This window comes from Leuciscus leuciscus, assembly GCF_965113295.1.
Source record: "Leuciscus leuciscus genome assembly, chromosome: 19".
In the NCBI taxonomy this organism is placed as follows: Eukaryota; Metazoa; Chordata; class Actinopteri; order Cypriniformes; family Leuciscidae; genus Leuciscus; species Leuciscus leuciscus.
In genome coordinates, this window is record NC_138743.1 from 18806728 (window position 1) to 18827795 (window position 21068).

Here is a 21068-nt window from a genome sequence, read left to right on the forward strand (position 1 = left end):
GACGTAACCGATATGTTTGACATAATAAGCGAAATAATGTTTGCTAGAATACTCACCAAGACGGGCAAGTTGACATAATTTTTGTGTGAATTTGTCCGTTCAAGCGCAAGATTTGAAAGATAACTCAATATGATCTCGCTCTCTGAGACGTGGCTTTCTGTGTGCTCTTCGGATGAGCGTGACTTCTTCTTTTGCAAATGTTTAAATTGTCAAGGCTTAAATTAATTTCGTTTAAACTGATAGTAACGTGTGTTGTTCAGGTCTCAACACCCAGGTGATGACAACATGATGACGGTGTCTATTTTACGTGTTGTTATTTTCAACAAACCAGATTTGTCAGATATGAGATGTTTTTTTGTTTTTTTTTGAGAACCGTTAACACCCCTAGTAAACTGATACATTGTAAACAATATTCTTCAAAACTATAGTGAAAACATCAAACTATCATGCAATGCAATAAAAGAGCTCCTCCCTGCAAACAATACCATTGAGGAATGTGAATATTTAATTTAAAGGTAAAAACAAAACAAAAGGTGCAGGTATCTGTATTAATATCAGTATCAGAGGGCGTCAGGGCGATCCTCTTAAGATGGAGGTGCCGTCCCAGCATGCAACGCAGCGTGACATAGCTTCACATTCTCTATACTGATATCATCACTCTCCAGGGACAGGCCATGTAACCATGGCAACCACACGCCCGGGGTGTTGATGGGAACCTCAACAAATTCAATGACTCATCCTGTGCGTGTTCTCGCATGTGTGCGTGAGGGCTAATAAAAGTAAGGCAATCAATGAAAGCGTTTCTGGTGTTGGCTTGATTTCATATGGTGGCTTGTGGTGAATGCAGTGACTATAATCAGAAGTGGTCTGGGAAAGACAGAGCCACTGGCATTCAGATCGGTTGCATAAGGTGTATTAATAGAGCAGCAGTGGGGTTGTGTTGTGTTTGAACCCCCCCAGCTCCGAGAGCGAGTGGCTTACACTGCTGTTCTCTCAAAAATAACATCACGAGCTGAAGTTTACAGGAGCCTGCAGCAGATCCACTGTGGCAGTAAAATACAGTATAAAAAGAGCCGCGAGTAACTGAAAGAAAATCTTTTTTAGGTGACATTAAGAAAGGGATTATTTAGTGTTTATACATTTTATCCCCATCATTGGATTTACTTAGAAAAAACTACTGCGTCAGACTCAGTGCCATGGTTTACAAGGTTTAGTGATGGTACACAACTGTACAAAAGTTTGATGTAGTAATATTGTGAAATATTTTTACAATTTAAAAATTGTAACGATGTAAAAGTTTTAAGGTCCTTGCACACTGAAATTTTCGTATGCGTTTTTTCGTATTCGTCATTCGGTGGCTCTGAATTGTCAAAACGCCTCTCAAAATGCTTGCTAAGGATGCAAAAAACGCAGAAAATCAAAACTGATACGAATTTCTTTTTAGTTTCGGAGGCAGTGTGTAAACGTGATTGACAACGTGAAGTCGTATTTATTTTTTTAATGTGTGAAAATTTCAGACAGATTTCAGACTCAGTGTGCAAGCAAGGATCTTTACTGTCACTTTTGAGCACTCTAATGCATTCTTGCTGAATAAAAGTATTAATATCTTAAAAAAACTACTTTTGAACAGTAGTGTACATGTTCAAAAAAACTATGAAACCTTAGTACTTTTGTAGTGAGATTTTGTGAACCTCCTGTGTCCTGTATTCATAATTTTTACAATGCGAAATGATTTTTAGTGAAGCATATTGAGCCTAATATTCTGATAATAGTGCCACAAATTATTTATGCTGTTTGTTCACGGTCAAAGTTCATGTCAGCTAAATGTCCTTCTGGTATTTATAGAGCCCTGTTGATTTATTATTGGTGTACACAGTGTTTGTAGTAGACATGGGTCATATTTACTATATTACCCTCTATATTACAGTCAAGATTCCATAGTCCATGTGAAAACGGACCATAACCTGTGGCACTTACATTTCAAGGAAGATACTGTATATTATAAATGATTTACTAGGCTTTGCATGTGGTGAAATGGTTTTGATGGATGATAGTAAGCTCTAACCCTTAGTAAATGCTGCAGTTTTATGAGTGGCCTCTTCATGTGTCACTCACCCAGCTGAGGTCACTGGTATTATAGTGAATTATGTAAGATAAGATCCTTCGAAGTACTTCTTGGAACTGGTGGCCCAGGGGTTACAGGCGATAGGATAGAGCAACATATGAAACATATGAGGAGTGAATGTGGACCACGGACCATAAAGGCATAATAAATATAGTCCATATGACTCACACTATATTCTTAGAGTTCTGGAGCCATATGGAAAGTCATGATAACATTATTCATGTAGGCTAACCTTTAGTCATTTTAGTTGACTCCTGTAGGATGGATGAGGAGATTTTTTTTTCTTTGCTGCACACAATGGATGCATGTAGGAATGTTTCTCTGTGTTTGATTTACTGTGTTGTTTCTCTACAAGAAGCAAGCAGTGACATGATGTTTCCATACACCTATTTTTATGCAAATTTTAGGTAATGGAAATGGCAAGTTGCTCATAAATGCTAGAAATGCATATTAAAAACGTATGCGTTGCTGAATTGAGGCGGATAATTTTTTATCCGATGTAGGGCTGCAACTAACGGTTATTTTGATAATCGAATAATCTGTCTATTACGTTTTTGATTAATCAGATGAAAAATAAAAAAATTACATGAAAAAATTTTTTTTACAAAAAAAAAAGAAAAGATCAATCATTTTGAACTATTTTATTCCATATCCTGCCCAATGCTGTACTCCGAGCAATGTGTAATATAAAGCCTATGAAAACATATAAAGTGAATATCTATGTTGGCTATGCTGTATATTTATAAGCAGAAAAAAAAACCTAAAGCTAAAAACAACTGATTGCTTATGCTTACTATGTTAAAGCAGGAATTAAAACGACATGCATATAAAGTGTGACGGAAACATTTATAAAATAAATCCCTCGATGCGCAAAAAATTTATATTAATGCCCAATTCGTTATTTAGCAAAACTTAGCCTACATTTGTAAAGTATTACTGTCTCCGGGGGTTTGAATAATGTGTATAAACTAAACTGAAACTAAACATGAACTGGTGCAATAACATTTTGTTTCTGAGCTGCCCAGCTGTAGAATGGCCTCCATTCTTACTCCAGTTCATCCAGATTACTGGAATTAGACACACGGTGTAGATTACAACATTCTAGTCCACTCAAGCATTCAGAGAGCTCAGTGCATGTACACACTACACACTCAAATATAATTGGACAACAAGATACCAAAGACAATGCATGCATGTGCTTTTTCTATAGCAACATCAACCATGTTTTAATAAGAATGTGATTTCAAGTTGATTTAAATGTCAAGTGTAAATGCTTTTTAAAAGTTTTTTTGTTTTTTTTTTGTGGCCTATAGTTGCAATAAATATTTAAATATGTCATGTTACCATGTTCCGGTAAGAACATCTTTTTATTCAGGCTTGTCTTCATTGAAATTAAAGGGCAAAATCTGAAGGATGTGTCCAGATACGTTTTGATCATTTAGTATCATGTTCTGTAAAGGCCCATGACCGTCACCAGTCACCAGACTACAGCACGTCACTTCTCAGACATTCTTATTCAGATTCTGCATGTTCAGTCGGCAAAAACAAGCTCCGACAGGAGTAACACACTGATCCGACACAACCCGACCAAGTGTCTGTTGCCGGTGCGGTGCGGTGTGAAATGGCCTTAAAAGTATAACATCTCTTTGATGTTTTATTGTTTTACTTTGATTTGTTTTCCTTTGCTTTTTGCTTTGCTTTTTGTTTTGCGTGTTGCTTTGCTTTTTTTGTTTTTGTGTTTTTTGTTTGTTTGTTTTTTCTGTTTTGTGTGTTCCTTTTTTATTTTAATTAGTCAAATCCATAGATCTCATTCTCATTTGTGTATAAAAATGTTGATTATTGAATTGGGCCGTGCAATAGAATGAATAAATGATTTCTTCATTGTTTCAGATGCATCTTCCACAGAGCAGCATGCGCTGTTCATGCAGAAACTACAGCAGTGCTGCGTAATCTTCGACTTCTACGACACAGTGACTGACCTAAAGTGTAAAGAGACCAAACGGGCCACTCTCACTGAACTCGTGGATTATGTGTCCACTAACAGAGGCGTTCTGGTGGAGCCTGTCTACCCTGAGATCACCAACATGGTCAGCATTCATGTGATGTCCACCAATCTTTAAAATTAATGTATTTGTTTTTAGCAAAAATAATCATCTTTTCCTTGGTGATCTATAGTCAAAGCAAAGTACCAATTGTTTCTATTCACAGGTTAGCACAAATATTTTCCGAACACTTCCACCCAGTGAAAACCCAGACTTTGACCCAGAAGAAGATGAACCCACTCTAGAAGCCTCCTGGCCTCACATACAGGTTAGATGTAGCTTATTCTTTACATATTAACAATGTAAATATTTATGAATTATTATACTTAATTTACCTCATAGACAGCAATGCATGTAAATAAATTAAATGAGTCAACTTTAAGTCTTATAAGACCAGCATTTTTTTTAAAGGGATACTTTACTTTAAAATGAAAATTCTGTCATCTGTCAACAACTCACCCTCAAGTTGTTTCAAACCTGTATGAATTTCTTTCTTCTGCTGAACACATAGGATGAAGAATGTCAAAATTCACATTTTGAAGAATGTCGGTAACCAAACAGTTAACTGGAACCATTAGCCGCGTTTCCACTGTCGGGCCAGGGCCGGGCCGTGCTAGTGCGTGCCAGGGCCAGTCGCGTTTCCACTGTCACTTCCGGGGCTTGATCGGGGCTTACTCGGGGCCACCGGCTAGGATTTCTGGCCCGTCGAATACCTTGGGCCAGAGCGGGCCAGCTCGGGCTAGAGGAGGGGTTACGAACAGAGTCGGGAGACGGCAGTGCAGGATGATTCTGTCAGCATTAAAGACTTTTAAAATAATTTAACTCGCGTTCATGTTTGAATGCCTTGTGTTTGTGATGCAAAAGACTATGCGCGCTAACCATTACCATAGTAAACATAGTAAACGCTTGAATATACGCATAGTAAAAAAACATACGCTTGAAGAAATCAGACCAATCATAAAGGCTATCACAGTCATGTTTTTATTTTATCTGTCAGTAGCCTGTGTCTCGTCTCTTTATACCGGACTATCATAAAATGCTTGGGTTTTAAATGCTTGGGTTTTAAATATTCAAGTAAACAACAAAAATGCCAACAAACGTCCGCTTTTATCATGTTTGTTTTCAACGCTGTTTCCAGTGATTTCTGATTAGTTTTCTGATAAAACTTCCATTTGTTGGTGAATGGGTTAGTGTGACGTTGTTCCAGAGAGGCGTGTTACGGGCGTGTTTTTGTGAAGCGCTGTGGAGCTTCTGGCCCGACAGTGGAAACGCAGGCCCGGTGCTATTAGCCCGAGGCTATTAGCCCGGCACGGCCCGTTTAAAACCCTGGCTCGCACTGGCCCGTCAGTGGAAACGCGGCTACTGACTTCCATAGTACTTTTTTTTCCTACTATGGAAGTCAATGGTTCCAGTTAACTGTTTGGTTACTGACATTCTTCAAAATATCTATCTTTCTGTGCAGCAGAAGAAAGAAATTCATACAGGTTTGAAACAACTTGAGGGTGAGTAAATGATGACAGAATTTTCATTTTAAAGTGAAGTATCCCTTTAAGGTTATAAAGAATATAATTGTTGATGTAAATGCATACACTAGTTAATTTACATTGCTTACATTTTGCTTGTTTGAATGTATGTTTTTAAGCTATATGTTCTAGGGCTGGGTGATATAACCAAACAAATCATGATACCATTTTTCAAATCAGTCGATATCGATAAATGTCAAATCTTTTTTCTTTCACGTTTAAAGGCAGATTTTTTTGCCCCTGAATAAAAATTGAAGAAACCAGACAGTCAATTGTGGTTTTAAACTTCTCTTCATTGTCAGAACATGACAAACACTTGCCAAACAGGTGAACATTTTGCAAATCTGAGGTAGAACATTCAAAGCACTTTTGAATTCTTTACACTTTGTCTTTTTTTTACGTAAAATAAGTATCTTAATAGAAAAATTACATTTCTTAGTTTCTGCATGTTTAGGTAATATTGTTTCAAATCATGGAACAGGTTTGTGTTGCCTGACTTTGATGACACACATCTTCATCACAGCTTGCAGCGCAGGCTGCAATATATTAATAATATTACATGTTTTGTCTCTTAGGAATGCACATTTGACAGTAGCTTGAGTTGAATGACAGTAGCAGAAGCTTGAGTTGGGATGATTTATGTTCATTAACTAACATCTATTAAAATTGTAGCAACCTAAATAGGATAAAATGTACATATTCTGACTGTTTTAGTTAGGACTCTACTTCTATTAAAATGAACCATTGGTCATCCATAGTAGCATTCATTTAGATTGTGATAACCACAGGTAAAACCATGCATATCGCATCTCATTATCATTGTAAAATGTAAATGTATGGTTTCTATGGTATTTGAATAACATGTATAACCATTCATTGTATAATGAATAACAGTAGCCTAAATACATTTAGTATATAAATACAAATGCTGTGGCTTAATAACAAAAATACTGTTATTAAATGATATAATACATTATATTGTCCGATACTGATATGATGGCCGGTTTATATTGCATCCCTAGTTCAAATGAGTGGCAATGTTTCGTCCACTTTTGGCACATAAACATTATATCGGAAAATGATATTGCGATAATTATCGTTACCGTTTCATCGCCCAGCCCTAATATGTTCTAATATCTCTTTCTGCATACTGGAAGCATTAAATTGTCTTTTGTTTCTTCATTAATTTTTTCATCTTTTTTTCAGTTGGTGTACGAGTTTTTCCTTCGATTCCTAGAAAATCCAGACTTCCAGCCAAGTACTGCCAAACGTTACATTGACCAGAAGTTTGTGCTACAGGTATATGTGCTTTATATTAATTCATGAATTACAAATATAATACACAATATAATACACAAATTTAAAAAATCTTTTTTTCTGGGCTTTTGCCATTTTTTTTTTAAAGGAGCAGTAAAGCTATTTAAAATTTCTTAAAACATGATAAATTTACCTGAAGCAATATTTGCATGAAATATTAAGTTTTCTCTTAAAAGGGCTATATATAAGAATTTGTATGTATTAATCACTTTTTTCATTGCCAATGTGTGAACGGTTTGTAACGAAACGGGGCTATCCGCAACTTCCTAGGTAGTCTATGAAAGTAGACTGTATAGACTGATTTTTATGCGAAGCACTGGGGACGTTTTTGCTGGGAAAATCAAAAGGATGTGACTTTTTCATTTTTCTTATTTATTCTTAAAACGCAACTTGGTGTTTCTCTGGCTCCAATGGGAATAAAAGAAACGCAGCATCATTCAACCTATTCTTTTAAAATTAGTCATATCGGTTTTATCAGTTGTGATCCTAAAGTAAATGTATCCTGTTTTTAGGATTTTTAGGGAAACGAAAAATATAAAGAAAAGGCTTTTTTCCCTAGAAGACCAGATAATATATTTATTTTCTCACTCTGACTTTTACAAATGAAGTAGAAAATATTTAGAAATATGCAATGATATGCTTGGGAGACAGGCCTGGCCTCATCCTGTGAACTGCCTCAGTCAGTCCCTGTCCCTGCGTAAACCGCTGGGTCATCAGCTGTCCATATCGACCCGGTCATTCCCCCTGAGTGCACTGAATGCTCTGGAATGTAGAGTCAGTGTGGAAGGTGGTAAAGCCGAGTTTCCATGATGTGAGCGTTTCCTGGGCTGCTTTAAATAGCGCCCTGTTTACGCCACAGGAAGGAAAGAGGCAGCATTGCAGTCCAGGCTGGGATGAAGAACATAATGACAGGGGGTTAAACAGACAGCAGACACAAGACAAAAAGAGTCATTCTTGCAGGGATGTGTTGGATAGCGTTTGCTGATGCCTTGATGCATTATTTTTCCATTTGGAGATGCTGTTGTGCATGAATTACAGATTTTAAGCTTAAAGATAAAAAGTAAAAATGAAACTGCATTTTCTACTCATTGTGGTGTATTTGTGAACCGGAAATTCAACGATGTTGAAAAAATGTAGGATGGAACTCGTTTTTATTTGTTATATTTATTAGTTGTATAGCTTTTTGTTAATTGATGTTATTTTTTTATGAAAGATTACAAAGACGGAAAAATGACACTCAGTGTGCTAGTCTTTTATGCTCCCTGAAGTTGCATATATTTGATAAAAAAATACAGATAAAACAATATTGGCAAATATTATAAAAAAAAAAAAAACTGCTTTCTGTTTTAATATATTTAAAATGTAATATATTTAAAATGTATTAAAGTGTAATTTATTCCTGTGATCAAAGCTGAATTTTCAGCATCATTACTCCAGTCTTCAGTGTCACATGATTCTTCAGAAATCTTACTAATATGCTGATTTGATGCTTAAGAAACATTTCTTGTTATTATCAGTGTTAAAAAATAGTTGTGCTGCTTAATATTTTTGTGGAAACTGTTTTTTCTTCAATATTCTTTGATGAATTGAAAGTTGTTTAAAAATCAGCATGTATGTGATACATCTTTAATTTTTTTTTTTTTTACAAAGTACAATTATAAATATATTTTCCATATATTTATCATGTACTGGATCTTAATGATCAATTAACCGCATGAGGAAAATTTGCATTCGAAGTTGCTTTAGTTTAACACTAGCGGGTGATAAAGTTATGGTCAGCTGATCTTTTATTCCACCTTATTTGATCTATTGAAATAAGTCCTGCCTGTGGAAGGTTAACTTTTTTTCTCCGGTTTGAATCTTGATTTTTATAGTTACTAATGTTTTAGACATCATTAATGTCCTCATGAATGTGATTGAGGTTAGACTCATTTACTAATAATGTCATGTTACATAAAGGCTGTTGTCAAATACATCTCTCATGACAGGGATTCATTGACTTGGGGCTAAAGGTAGCATTACATAACACATTCCTGTGCAGACAGTCTAACGTGACATAACAGTTGATGCTGCCAGATCAAAACCATTCTATGAAACGGTCCATTAAGAGTTTCAAATGGGTACAAACTGCTTTGAATGGCATTGAAGACTATTTGTTTTTCGTTTATTTTTATAATTTTTTAAAACTTTTTTTTGTTTAGAATAAAAAAAAAGAAAAAGAAAAAAGATAATAATAACATTATTGGTTTGTGTACGTTGCATTGCGATCATTAGTTTTTTATTTTGAAAGCAGAAAAATGTGAAAAAAATAAATAAATAAAAGAATTACACTTTGATTTTTCGTTTTTACTTTCAGAGGTAGAAAATGGATAAACAGCTTGAATATTCGATCTCTACATGTGGGTGGGAATGAAACACCCCTTTCAGCTGCACCATAAAGTGAACACATTCCACTTTAAGGCATACAGTTTCCTCGTGGAGGGAGCTCTAGAGTTTAGGCTGGTCTCAACAATGGTCTCAGTTGAGAGACCTACCCCTAAGAGCTGGTCCTCCTCAGGGGGATGGTCCTCCTCACAGTTCTGGCCGGGGATGATAGATCGTGCCCCCGGCCTGCGAGAGAAGGTCCCTCCTAAACGGAGTCTCCCAAGGCTGTCCTTCAAGGAGCACTATGAAACCTGAGAACCAGACTAGGCCAGAATGGGGCTACCAGTAGTAGACTGATCCCATCCCGCCTGACCCTCTTTAGAACTCCCGGGATGAGAGCGATTGTAGGAAATGCTTACAGGCGCTGCTATGGCTGGATGCATATACCAGTGGGGCTGGATGCATGAGGGAGAACCATAGTGGGCAATGGGTGGTCTTTAGCAAAGCAAACAGATCCACCTCCGCCCAGCCAAACTTCCTCCAGATCAACTCCACCGGCTCGGTGTGGTGCCAGCGCTCCCGCGAGACCCAGACTGGCTTCAAGAAGGAACGCTCTATCTCTCTCTTTGGTTCAACTATGAATGCTTCTCTGCCACTAGTAAGCTTGATATGGAGCGGCCGATGGTGTAGTCGTCCTTCTTATGGCGCTTTTCCACTGCATGGTACGGTACGGCTCGGTTCGGCACGGCACGCTTTGGCGCTTTTCCACTGCATGGTACGGTACAGCTCGGTTCGGCACGGCTCACTTATGGCGCATTTCCACTGCATGGTACGGTATGGTACGGCTCGCTTCGGCTCGCTTTAAATGGTATCACCTCTGTTGAGGTTCCAAGCGTACCGTACCGATACTAAAATGTGACGTGAAAACACTGCAGATCACTGATTGGTCAGACAGAATCATCAATACCAGCGTCATTGTATTTACGACACGAGACCCTAAACCCGCTAGATTTAAATAGCCAGTAAACAACAGCCAACGCTGTAGCACCTGTTTTAAAAGTATTTGCTTAAAAAAAGAAGAAAAAAAGAGTATAAACTTTAAAAAAAGAAGAAGCTGAATCGTGGTCAGTGGACGAGGTGCAGACGTTCTTCTCGTTGGTTGCCGAGGAGTGGATGGGGAAACACGGAATGGAAAATTCGCATTTAATATGATGAATTAATGGCAGTAGAGACGGTAACTATAACGATCAGTCCCAACCACTTTGAAGCGATACTAACTACAGTGGAAAAGCAACCGAGCTAAAGCGAACCGAACCGTGCCGTGTCGAGTCGTACCACGCAGTGGAAAAGCGAAGCGAGCCGAACCGTTCCGCGCCGAGTCGAACCGTACCGAGCCGAACCGATCCGTACCATGCAGTGGAAAAGCGCCATTAGTGGCGCGGAGAGACAAGTCGGTGGCCCGACGCAGTTCTTTGATATTGTCGGGACTAGGGCTGCACGATTAATCGCAATTTACATGTAATCGCACTTAAATCGAATTGGCTTACCACGATTTTGAAATCGCAAAGGCTGCGATTGTTTTTTTTATGCACAGCTTGTCATTGATGTACGGCTCTTAAACGCTGCTCCATATTGTAAGCACTGCAAGTTTGAGTCACTTATAACGTGCATTTGAAAAAGCAACATGCGTCAAACATCTTTCCAAACATGAAGCATTTATGAACCTCTTGTCCAACAAAAGACAACATTTATTAACATGCTTTTACTCCAAACTCACTTCATAACGTCAGTTGAGCATCTTTCTGTGAGATGTGGCTTGTTACACAGAAAAAGGCAGTTGTGTGTTTATAAGTCATGTTTAATCAAACAAAGCGTTTCGATCTTCTGTTTATTCAGCTACAGCGATAGTATGATGCCCGATAGGGATTTCCTGGAACGATGTGAGTTATGTTATTGTACTTCTGCGGCGGGGCATATTTGGCGTGTCTGCGTGAGAGCTCCCTCTGGTGTTCAGATGGAGCAGTATTAACTACCGATCAGCCGCACTGCACTGACAAGCTGCGCATAAAATAATCGCAGCCTTTGCCAAATCGCTTGTGGTTTCATTGCGATTAATCGCGCAGCCCTAGTCGGACCGACCTCTTCGCCCTCGTCTAGTTCTCTGAGCAGGTCGATTTGGTACACCTGCATGATTGCCATAGTGTGCCGGCACACACCAGCCCTACCCGCTGCCATGTAAGCCTTGCATACCAAATTAGAAGTTGTACGGCAGGGTTTGTTGGGAAGTTACGGGGCCTTGAGGGATGACGCAATGTCAAGTGAGAGAGCGATATCATCCCATAGCTGTTCTCCTTCGAGCCCAGGATGGATGATGATTTATGTACAGTAGGGCTCGTTAGGCATGAGGAGAGAGGTCTTTCCCATGATCTGGAGATTTCATCGGGGAGATCGGGAAAGAAAGCAAGGCCCCCGATGTGAAGGCTGCGCTCGACTGATCTGGAAGCGCTCATTTAGTTTGCTTTCCTTATACGGTTCCTGATTTTCTGATGGCCAGTCGATATTACGCTTGGCCAAAGCATGAGTCACAACCTCCAGCAGCTCCTCGTATACGGTGGAAAGAGGTGGCGAATCCTAAAATCCCCTGCTTCGATGCCGAGAACATCTCCCTCCTCGGAGCTAGACAATCCCAACATCGAGTTCTCGCTCGGGGTGGAAGAAGCCACAGAGTGGGCTTCCATATGCCAAATGCTCACAGTGTGGGCTTCCAAATCCCAAATGCTCACAGTGTACACGAGAGCTGCCTGTGCATGCTCTGCTCTTTTTCAGAGCACTTGCTCAAGAACAGAAGCTTAAGCTGTTGCGTTCCAGCACGCCTTTGTAAGCTTCTGTGTCACGCTATGTCATGATGTAGCACCAATCAGGATTGGTCTAGTTTCACACGTGCTTCAGACGCTATCATGCAGAGGCATACATAGTGTCGTCTTCGAAGCAGAGTTCCTCGAAGTGGGAACTCTCCTCGTGTGTTTGCACAATGATGCATTTAAAAGTTAATGACCAGACGTATCTTTATAAAAGTTTGCAGTGCTTTTGCAGATGAAATATAATGTGAATAACATTGAATAAAAATGTTTTTGTCAGGTTAGATACTGATTGTTACTCACTCAAACCCTTTTATCTAAACCTCTCTACTTAACCGTTGCTCTTGCACATCCGCCATGTTTGTCGATTTTTTTTTTAACACACTTTTTATTCATGTTTTATTTTTATTTTATTCATGAATCCTCATCTAATGCGCAATGGGTTGTGGGCAATATTAGCCATTAGAGTGTGCACGGATCTGCACTTCGGATTCTAACCGGAAATAGTAGACCATCCGGGTATCTTTGGAAGACTAATTTCAACATACTACAATTTAGGACACACTAATTCTAATTTTGAATCCTATTTAGGATGGATAGTATGTGGATTGTGATGCAGCAATAGTAATCTGCTGCTACAGTTGTATGGATTCTAAAGTGATGTTCTTAACGGTTTTATCGCTTTCTCATCAAACAACTAGAATAACAAATGGCTTGACACAACTCGTACAAAAAGAAAACTCATTTTCCAGTAACTGTCATTTTTCTTCTTTCAATATTAAATAAAAAAGTTAGTGCAATATACACTGACCATTAATGCTGCCTTGTACTATTATAAGAAATGTTAATGAGCCCATTATGTAGCTTTCTTCATGCTTTATAAACCCAGATAATCCAAGTATCTTGACTACAAATAAAATGTCATCCTATTCCATTGTGTAACAATTTATCAAAGGTATTAGCACAAACAAACTGCAGAAAATTGGCAACTTAGAGCAAGACACAAGAAAATGGCAATAGATTGGTTTTGTTATGAAAAATTAACTCCTTGCATTTCTTTTCCAGCTCTTAGAACTGTTTGACAGTGAAGATCCTCGTGAGAGAGAGTTTCTAAAAACAATTCTGCATCGCATCTACGGGAAGTTTCTGGGTTTGCGTGCCTTTATTCGGAAACAGATCAACAACCTTTTTCTGAGGTAAGAACACACTATCATGGACACATTAAATTGATCAAAAGTAACAGTAAAGAGGTTTAGAATGTTACAAAAGATTTCTGGTTCAAACTAATTCTTTTCTTTTGAATCCTAAATAATTTAATATCTGGTTTCCACAACAATATGAAGCAGCACAACTGTTTTTAATATTGATAATAATAACAATAAATGTTTCTTGAGCAGCAAATCAACATTTTAGAATGATTCCTGAAGGATCATGTGATATTGAAGACTGGAGTAATGATGCTGAAAATTCTGCTTTCCATCATAGGAATAGGGCTGGGTATCGTTACATTTTTTTCGATATCGATACTGATACCGATACCATGACTTCGATACCGGTTCCTGAACAATACTTTTTCCGATACCAGTTTTATGAACAGATAATGTTATAGCAGAGGCTGTAACATTAATGTGAAGAGGGGAAAAAAAAAACAAGAAAGCTAAACTGTTAATGCAGCTAACCTTAAGGATAAGCACACTTTACAAGATGCCTAGTTTAATGTGAGCAAATTCTTTAAAATTCTTCTGGATTCTGTTTTCCCCCCCCCCGTTTAAATTTTTCTGGGTGGTTAAATTAAATTGTATTAATCAAAAAGCATGTGTAATTATGAAATTACACATTAGCAATTACAAGCTCATGAAACATGTTCAATTTAACAGCAATTTATGAACAGTTTTACAAAAATTACATTCTTAATGTTTTTTTTTATTCCATTTTATTTTTACCCAGTTCTGTGCTTTCCGTTTAATTTAGTCTACATTCCATTTTAATGGTTTAATCAAAAACATATCTAATTAATTGAATTCATAAAAACAACTTAATTTATTAATTTGTATACAATAATGGGGCCCTATGAAATGTTTTTATTAAAAAAAATTATTTGTGTGTGTATTTTTATTTTTTATTTTTCTGGTAATCAAATTAAGCCATAAAACATTAATTTATCTTTTATTAAAATTCAAATTAAACAAGCTCTTTATTTTTTTGGCAAACAAGTGCCACACAACAGAGGTTTACTGTTAAAATTTTAACATGGAAGAAAATTTGTTTTAATAATATTTGTATTATTATTAGTAGTAGTTGTTGTAGTAGTAGTTGTATTACATTAAGATGAACATTATACTGTACAAGAGTAATATATTTCAATCGCAGTTTCTTTAAGTTAAACCAAACTTTTATTTTGACTGGTTGCCGTCTAGACCTTCTTCTGTGATGTGGTGATAGTTTCTGTCAAATGAAATGTCAAAGTGAGAATATTTAACCGCAAAGGGACTATTTAAATATTAATCCTGGATGTTCTGCGTCAATGAATGGCCCAGACGCGTGGTTCCCTTTACTACACAGCATGTGCGACGCACGCAGTGCTTGTCTGCGCAATTCATTGCATCGCGGTGATCACTCGCTGTTGCCATCAAGCCGACGTAAACTTGTATTTTTTTCCTTGATGCCTCGCCAGTCGCCACATCCAGCACTTGATCTGGGCACATCATACATCATACATGCTGCATGCTTATTTTTCTGCCAGTGAAGTTTACAATCCACAACATTAAACAGATTGCGGACTCTGATCTCGTTCCTTGATGGAAGCTGCGTGAGTGTCACCCTTGCTGGGATGTCCTTCTCCTCAGGAACCCAGAATGCAATGATGTTATCACCAGGTGACCAGGAGAAACCCTTAATTCTATTTATCTTCAAACTCTTCTTGTCCAAAAGACCCATCGAAGGAGTCTCATAGAAGCTCAGTGTGTCCTGCCTCATTCGGGCAAAGAACTTCCCATCTGGAGTCCACTTGAAAATTGACCAGTGGGCAGAGCTTTCACGGTGAAACCCTCTTTTCTTCTGTCCTGTGAGAACATCCCAGATAATAATCGCCTGCGGGTCATCTTTAGTGTCCATAAGAGGGCTGAACGTGACAACATATCTCTCACAGGGAGATAAATCAATGAGCTGGACCCCTGATGACTGAACCTCTGGATCTGCTTGAACTTCTCACCACCCCACAGAGCAATGCTGATGGAATGTGTCCAGGTAGGTGCCTTTTGGAGGCCAGCGCACGTATGTCTCGGTCCAACGCGCTCTCTCCTCCACTTCAATAGGCTCCTTGACATCATTAGCAAAAATGCCTGTTTATGCCTGTTAATGCCTGTCACTGACGTTGGCGATTAACCCCTCGGGTATCAAAATTTGGTACCGAATGACAAGACTTTTTTTTTTTTTATATATATATACTCGATGGTATCGAGGCAATTCGGTCGGTGCCTAAAACGTATCGAACTCGATACCCAGCCCTACATAGGAATAAATCCCATTTTAAAATATATTCAAATTGAAATGTTTTAAATTGTTGTAATATTTGACAATATTCATTTTCAATGTTTTATGTTTTTTTTTCTTTTTCTCACAACATTAATGTCTGTGAAGCTTTGTGAAGCTTTAATGTAAGAATAAGAATTTTGGATGGTGCATTTAGTAAAGAAATAAATTCTCATTTTATGTTCATATTTTATTTGAAATGTAAATTGTTCATGGATGCCCCAATAATTTCCCCAGATACCTCTATGAAACTGAGCACTTTAATGGAGTTGCTGAATTCCTCGAGATTCTTGGAAGGTGAGTTTTGTTTCATTTTCTTTTCTTTGCTAATGCATATTTATAAATTTTCTGTTCACATAGTTCATCTAATGGCATAAGTGCAGTCAGAATGCAGGCTGGGTAGAAGGTTGTTTGGCTCCAGCATCAGCCTGAACCCTGTGGCAGAAGCATGTTGGTGTTGACTGGCTTCAGTCATCTAATTTCGGGCCTCCATGTCATCAGTTGTGTCACTGTCTTTGTAATCGCAGTATCATCAATGGCTTCGCTCTGCCGCTGAAAGCTGAACACAAGCAGTTCCTCATGAAGATCCTCATTCCCCTGCACACTGCCAAAGGACTAGCACTGTTTCACGCACAGGTACACAAATAGTTGGTGCTTAACCCTATAACCCTTAAGCAAATTTCTAAGGCCTTTAAATTATCAAGAGCTTTTATCATAAAACTAAGCATTTAAAGAGATTAATTTCTGAGAAACGCTGTTGAAAGTGTATCGGACTGAGGACCACTACACACTAATCAGCAGTAGGGGGCGTGTCCATAGGGGAGGAGAGAGTGAGCAAGAGGGAGATTTGAAGAAAGACTGTAGAAAGAGAGACATTACAACCAAGAAAAGGTCAGAGGAATATCACTGGAAAGACCTAAGCAGGAAGATTGGTTGCATTGTTTCTGCTCCATACGTGAGTTATGTATCACAGAACCAAGATATGCTGTTGTAATGTAAGCTCTAGTAACAGGACAGTTTTCAGTGTCATTGTTTGTTCATTGACTTGTCGCTGATGTGCTGCTGGCGACTAACAACCAACTCTTGCTTGTATTTACTCTTGTGTACACATTTATCATCTCTGCTTTATTTTTCATGAAGCATTAGTTTGCTTCGCTTCAGCTATAAGACACATCCACTCTTGCATTTCGTGCTTGTGCATTTTGGGGGTGGAGCAATGAAGGGAGGTTGTGTTTGGGTTGATTTCAAATGTCGACAGTGTTTCTCGGAAATCGCTTACTGCACCTTTAAATATCATCTTATTAAGACATATTATTGTGAGATATAGTGACAACTTATATTTTTGTGAATTTTATAAGCAGTCTACTTTACTGTTATAAAAAGTCTCATTGAATTACATACAAGCAACCAGAATTTCATCTCACTTTTTGGCCATATAAATATCAGCATTTGCACCAAATTGCATATTTTTGCTTGTCAACCCAGAATAAAAGCTGCTCCGGAGCAGGTTACCCGTGTAGCATAAGTTATCATGGCGATGAACACCTCTAAAAAACACTTTACATTCTTGAGCCATTCAAACTTACCTGGGTATCAACTGAAACCAGCTTCATGCAACAGGCCTCTGGTCTAAATTTAAAAAAATCTGACTCTGTGCCCATCATACTCTGCATTATTTTCTGTTAAATCTGTCAACTTCCACTGCCCAAAATCTGCAGACTGATTTTGGGCAACTAGAATTCATCCCATTTAATTTTCTATTCATAAGTATGCTGAAACATAAATCATTGTCTGGTTGATTGCTTGCACATCCCTTATTTAGTATCTATTCACAATCACTGTTGACCTTTTTGTCTTTCAGCTGGCCTACTGTGTGGTTCAGTTCTTAGAAAAGGACCCGACCCTCACTGAAGTGGTACTGCTCACCTCACTCCCACCTTCACCTTCACACCACCCCACTATAACCCCATAAGAGCTCACACATTCAGCACATCTGAATTTATTTCATTCACCAACAATTTGGTTTTCCCGTTTTATTTTGTTGTTGTTTTTTGTTTGTTTGTTACAGCTACACTTTGGCTACCATCTGACTTTTGTAGGGCAAAAATACAGTGTATGTTTAGGTTGCGTTTGCCATATTGTGCTAAAAAAGAGAAATATTAGGGCTGTCAATAGATTTAAATTTTTTAAGCTTTTTCAAGGTAAATTTTGTTTTGTTTTTCCAAAAAAGGACACTTTGAGACTCCAAAAGGACACCAAATAACCAAATGATATAAGGAGATCTAATTCATAAATGTATACACACCGAAGCACCTATTGGGAAAAACAAATTGCAGAAAAAACGTTTCAGAATTCACAGTGTATAGCCTAGTATCTGTACATTGCAACAGCAAAGAGTTTGTTTACGTTTTAGACAAGTCAAGTTGCGATACCGAACAGGAGTACACAGATCCATTCAGAATTACTAAATACACAACAAATCACAACATTATCCTGAATGTGTGTGAGAACAATGTACTGAAATGTGTCTTTGCATAAATACAATGTGTGATTAGTGCATCGAGAGTATATACAGTATAATCATAATAATAACTATATATATATATATATATATATATATAGGCCTATATATATAATATAATATAATTTTTATAAAAATAACTTTTTTTTTTTATACGCAGTTTGTATATCATCAATTCAAGGGCAGGACGGCGGTTCCACTGAAATTGTTTCAGAGGCTACTGGGGCATATGGCATCTGCAGCCGCAATCACGCCGCTCGAGTTGCTTCATGTGAGACTGTTTCAGCACTGGTTACAGAGCAGAGTCTCGAGATGGACATGGCAACGCGGCACACACCGGGTGGCGATCACACCGGACTGTCGCCAAACCTTCAGCCCCTGGTCAGACCTTGCTTTTACATGGGCAGGAGTTCCCCTAGAGCAAGTGTCCGGGCATGTTGTTGTCTCAACAGATGCCTCTACCACCGGCTGGGGTGCCATGTGCAATAGGCATGCTTACTTGGGCTCCTGGACAGGACCTTGACTGCAGTGGCACATCAATTGCCTCGAGTTGCTAGCAGTACGGCTTGCTCTGCACTGCTTCAGATCACTGCTACAGGGAAAGCATGTGCTTGTCTGGATGGACAACACTGCAGCCATCGTCTCACAAAGGCTGTCTCCAAGCAGAGGTTGGCCCACTAGATAGTGAATGCCATAGTCTTGTTGTATAAGGCTCACGACCAGGCGTGCCCCCTTGGAGTGAGGGCTCACTCAACTCGGGGTGTTGCCGCACGGCGCCTTGCTGACAGACATTTGTAGAGCTGCGGGCTAGGCGACACCCAACACATTTGCAAGGTTTTTACAATCTCTGTGTAGAGCATGTGTCGTCCCATGTACTGGCTATAAGTACATGTACTGGAGTTCCTCCAGCATCCTGGGCAGTCAGACGCTGTGGAGGAATCCAACGCTAGGTCTAGCACTTGTGTGTATGCCCAGAATGTCAGCCCTTGTGCTAGACTAGGTGCCCTTGTGTCGCTAGGTCTAGCACTTGTGTGTATGCCCAGAATGTCAGCCCTTGTGCTAGACTAGGTGCCCATGTGTCATAATTCCCCTACGGGTGATCCCACATGTGTATTTTTCCACGGTACGGCTTCCCTGTTGGCGAGCACATGTTTTTCCCTTGGCAGAGCCCACCCTGCCGTCTCTGCTCGGTATTGACTTCACCCTAGCTAGGCTGGATCTACCAGAGAGACCTTCCATATGTAGCACTGCCCTAATGGTCAGTCCATATGTGTAACTCCACATGTTACCACCCTATGAGCAGGATGTGGTCTCAGTAGCGTCCCTTTCTTTTTGGAATAGGCACGTTTTCCTAGTGTTATCCAAATAGTCAATCAATGTGTTAACAAGAGGGAACAGCAGTGATCGACTCTCTCTCTGCGTTAAAGCTCTATCCTTTCTCTGCCCCTGCAGGTGCGGGTGGATTAGGCAGCTAACGCGGGGCGCTGGAAGGGGCAGTAATTCCAGCGTTTTGGCAGGGATCACAATTCGTCAGTCGTTCTGACGTAACGTTGAATGTGACTGATAGGGAAGGTTTAGGGTACTAATGTAACCCCCGTTCCCTGAAGGAGGGAATGGAAATGTTACGTCCCATCGCCAAAATTGCTGTACCACCGCTGAAATGCCAGGACACCACCTCGGCTCCTCAGTGCAAAACTGGTGAGTTCAGCATGCTTCCATTTCAGTGTGGTTCGCGATGCAAATCTCACTCGCCAATGTCCACTGGCTTGTTTTGTTTACACTCGAAGGTGATTGGGCTCTCAGGTGAGATCCCAAATTATCAGTCGTTCTGACGTAAAGTTGGTTACATTAGGAACCTAGACGCTTTCTACAGTGCCCTCCACAATTATTGAACCCCCTGGTAAATATGATCAAAATTGGCTGTAAAAAATAAATCTGCATCGATTATCCTTGTGATCTTTCATTCAAAAAATGTGCAAAATTCTAACCTTTCATTGAAGTAAAAGAATTGAAAGTGGGGGGAAATCACATTATGAAATAAATGTTTTTCTCCAAAACATGTTGGCCACAATTATTGAAACCCCTAAAAAATTTTACGAGTAAAATATCTCTGAAGTATATTCCCATTAATATTTACCTTTTTTAGTACACCAGGGTGACTAGGAACATGAAACTGTCCAGCTATGACTTCGTGTTTCACAGGAGTTTAAATATGAGGAAACACAAAGGCCAAATCCCCTTAATCATCCATCACAATGAGTAAAACCACAGAATACAGTTCTGATGCGTAGCAAAAGATTGTTGAGCATCACAAACTAGAAAGTGGCTGTAAGACAATAGCTAAAGAATTGAAAATCCCCATTTTGACCATCAGGGCAATAATTAAGAAGTTATAACCAACTAAAGATGTTATGAATCTGCCAGGAAAAGGACGTGTGTCTATACTGTCTTAATGCACGGCGAGTATGAAAGTTTGAGTGGCCAAAGACTCTCCAAGGATCACAGATGGAGAATTGCAGAGATTAGTTGAGTCTTAGGGTCAGAAAGCCTAAAAAAAAAATTATCAAACAACCCCTACATCCCCACATGTTGTTTGGGAGGGTTTAAAAAAAAAAACTCCTCGCTCATCCAAAAACAAATTCCAGCAAATTTAATTGTCAGACACGACTGGATCTTCAAACAACACAGGGTTCTGTGGTCAGATGAGACTAAAACAGAGCTTTTTGGCAGCAAACACACTAGATGGGTTTGGTGAACACAAGGATAAAAAGTACCCCATGTGTACAA

General features: G+C 38.9%; 3 protein-coding genes across 3 annotated transcripts in view; 2 read left to right on the top strand and 1 right to left on the bottom strand.

Annotated features, from left to right (window-relative positions):
* Positions 1 to 21068, bottom strand: part of kcnk3a (potassium channel, subfamily K, member 3a) — a 334357-nt gene that overhangs the window by 260594 nt on the left and 52695 nt on the right. The window lies entirely within an intron of this gene.
* enpp1 (ectonucleotide pyrophosphatase/phosphodiesterase 1) overlaps positions 1 to 21068 on the top strand; it is a 275870-nt gene that overhangs the window by 130398 nt on the left and 124404 nt on the right. The gene's annotated exons all lie outside the window — the stretch shown is intronic.
* The window catches only part of ppp2r5a (protein phosphatase 2, regulatory subunit B', alpha isoform), a 34217-nt gene that overhangs the window by 3195 nt on the left and 9954 nt on the right, over positions 1 to 21068 (top strand). The window contains exons 2-8 of the mRNA XM_082146713.1: positions 4016 to 4212; positions 4334 to 4435; positions 6897 to 6989; positions 13295 to 13425; positions 15998 to 16057; positions 16288 to 16396; positions 17622 to 17675. Coding sequence (XP_082002839.1) covers positions 4016 to 4212; positions 4334 to 4435; positions 6897 to 6989; positions 13295 to 13425; positions 15998 to 16057; positions 16288 to 16396; positions 17622 to 17675 — 746 coding nt within the window. The remainder of the gene's footprint in view (positions 1 to 4015; positions 4213 to 4333; positions 4436 to 6896; positions 6990 to 13294; positions 13426 to 15997; positions 16058 to 16287; positions 16397 to 17621; positions 17676 to 21068) is intronic.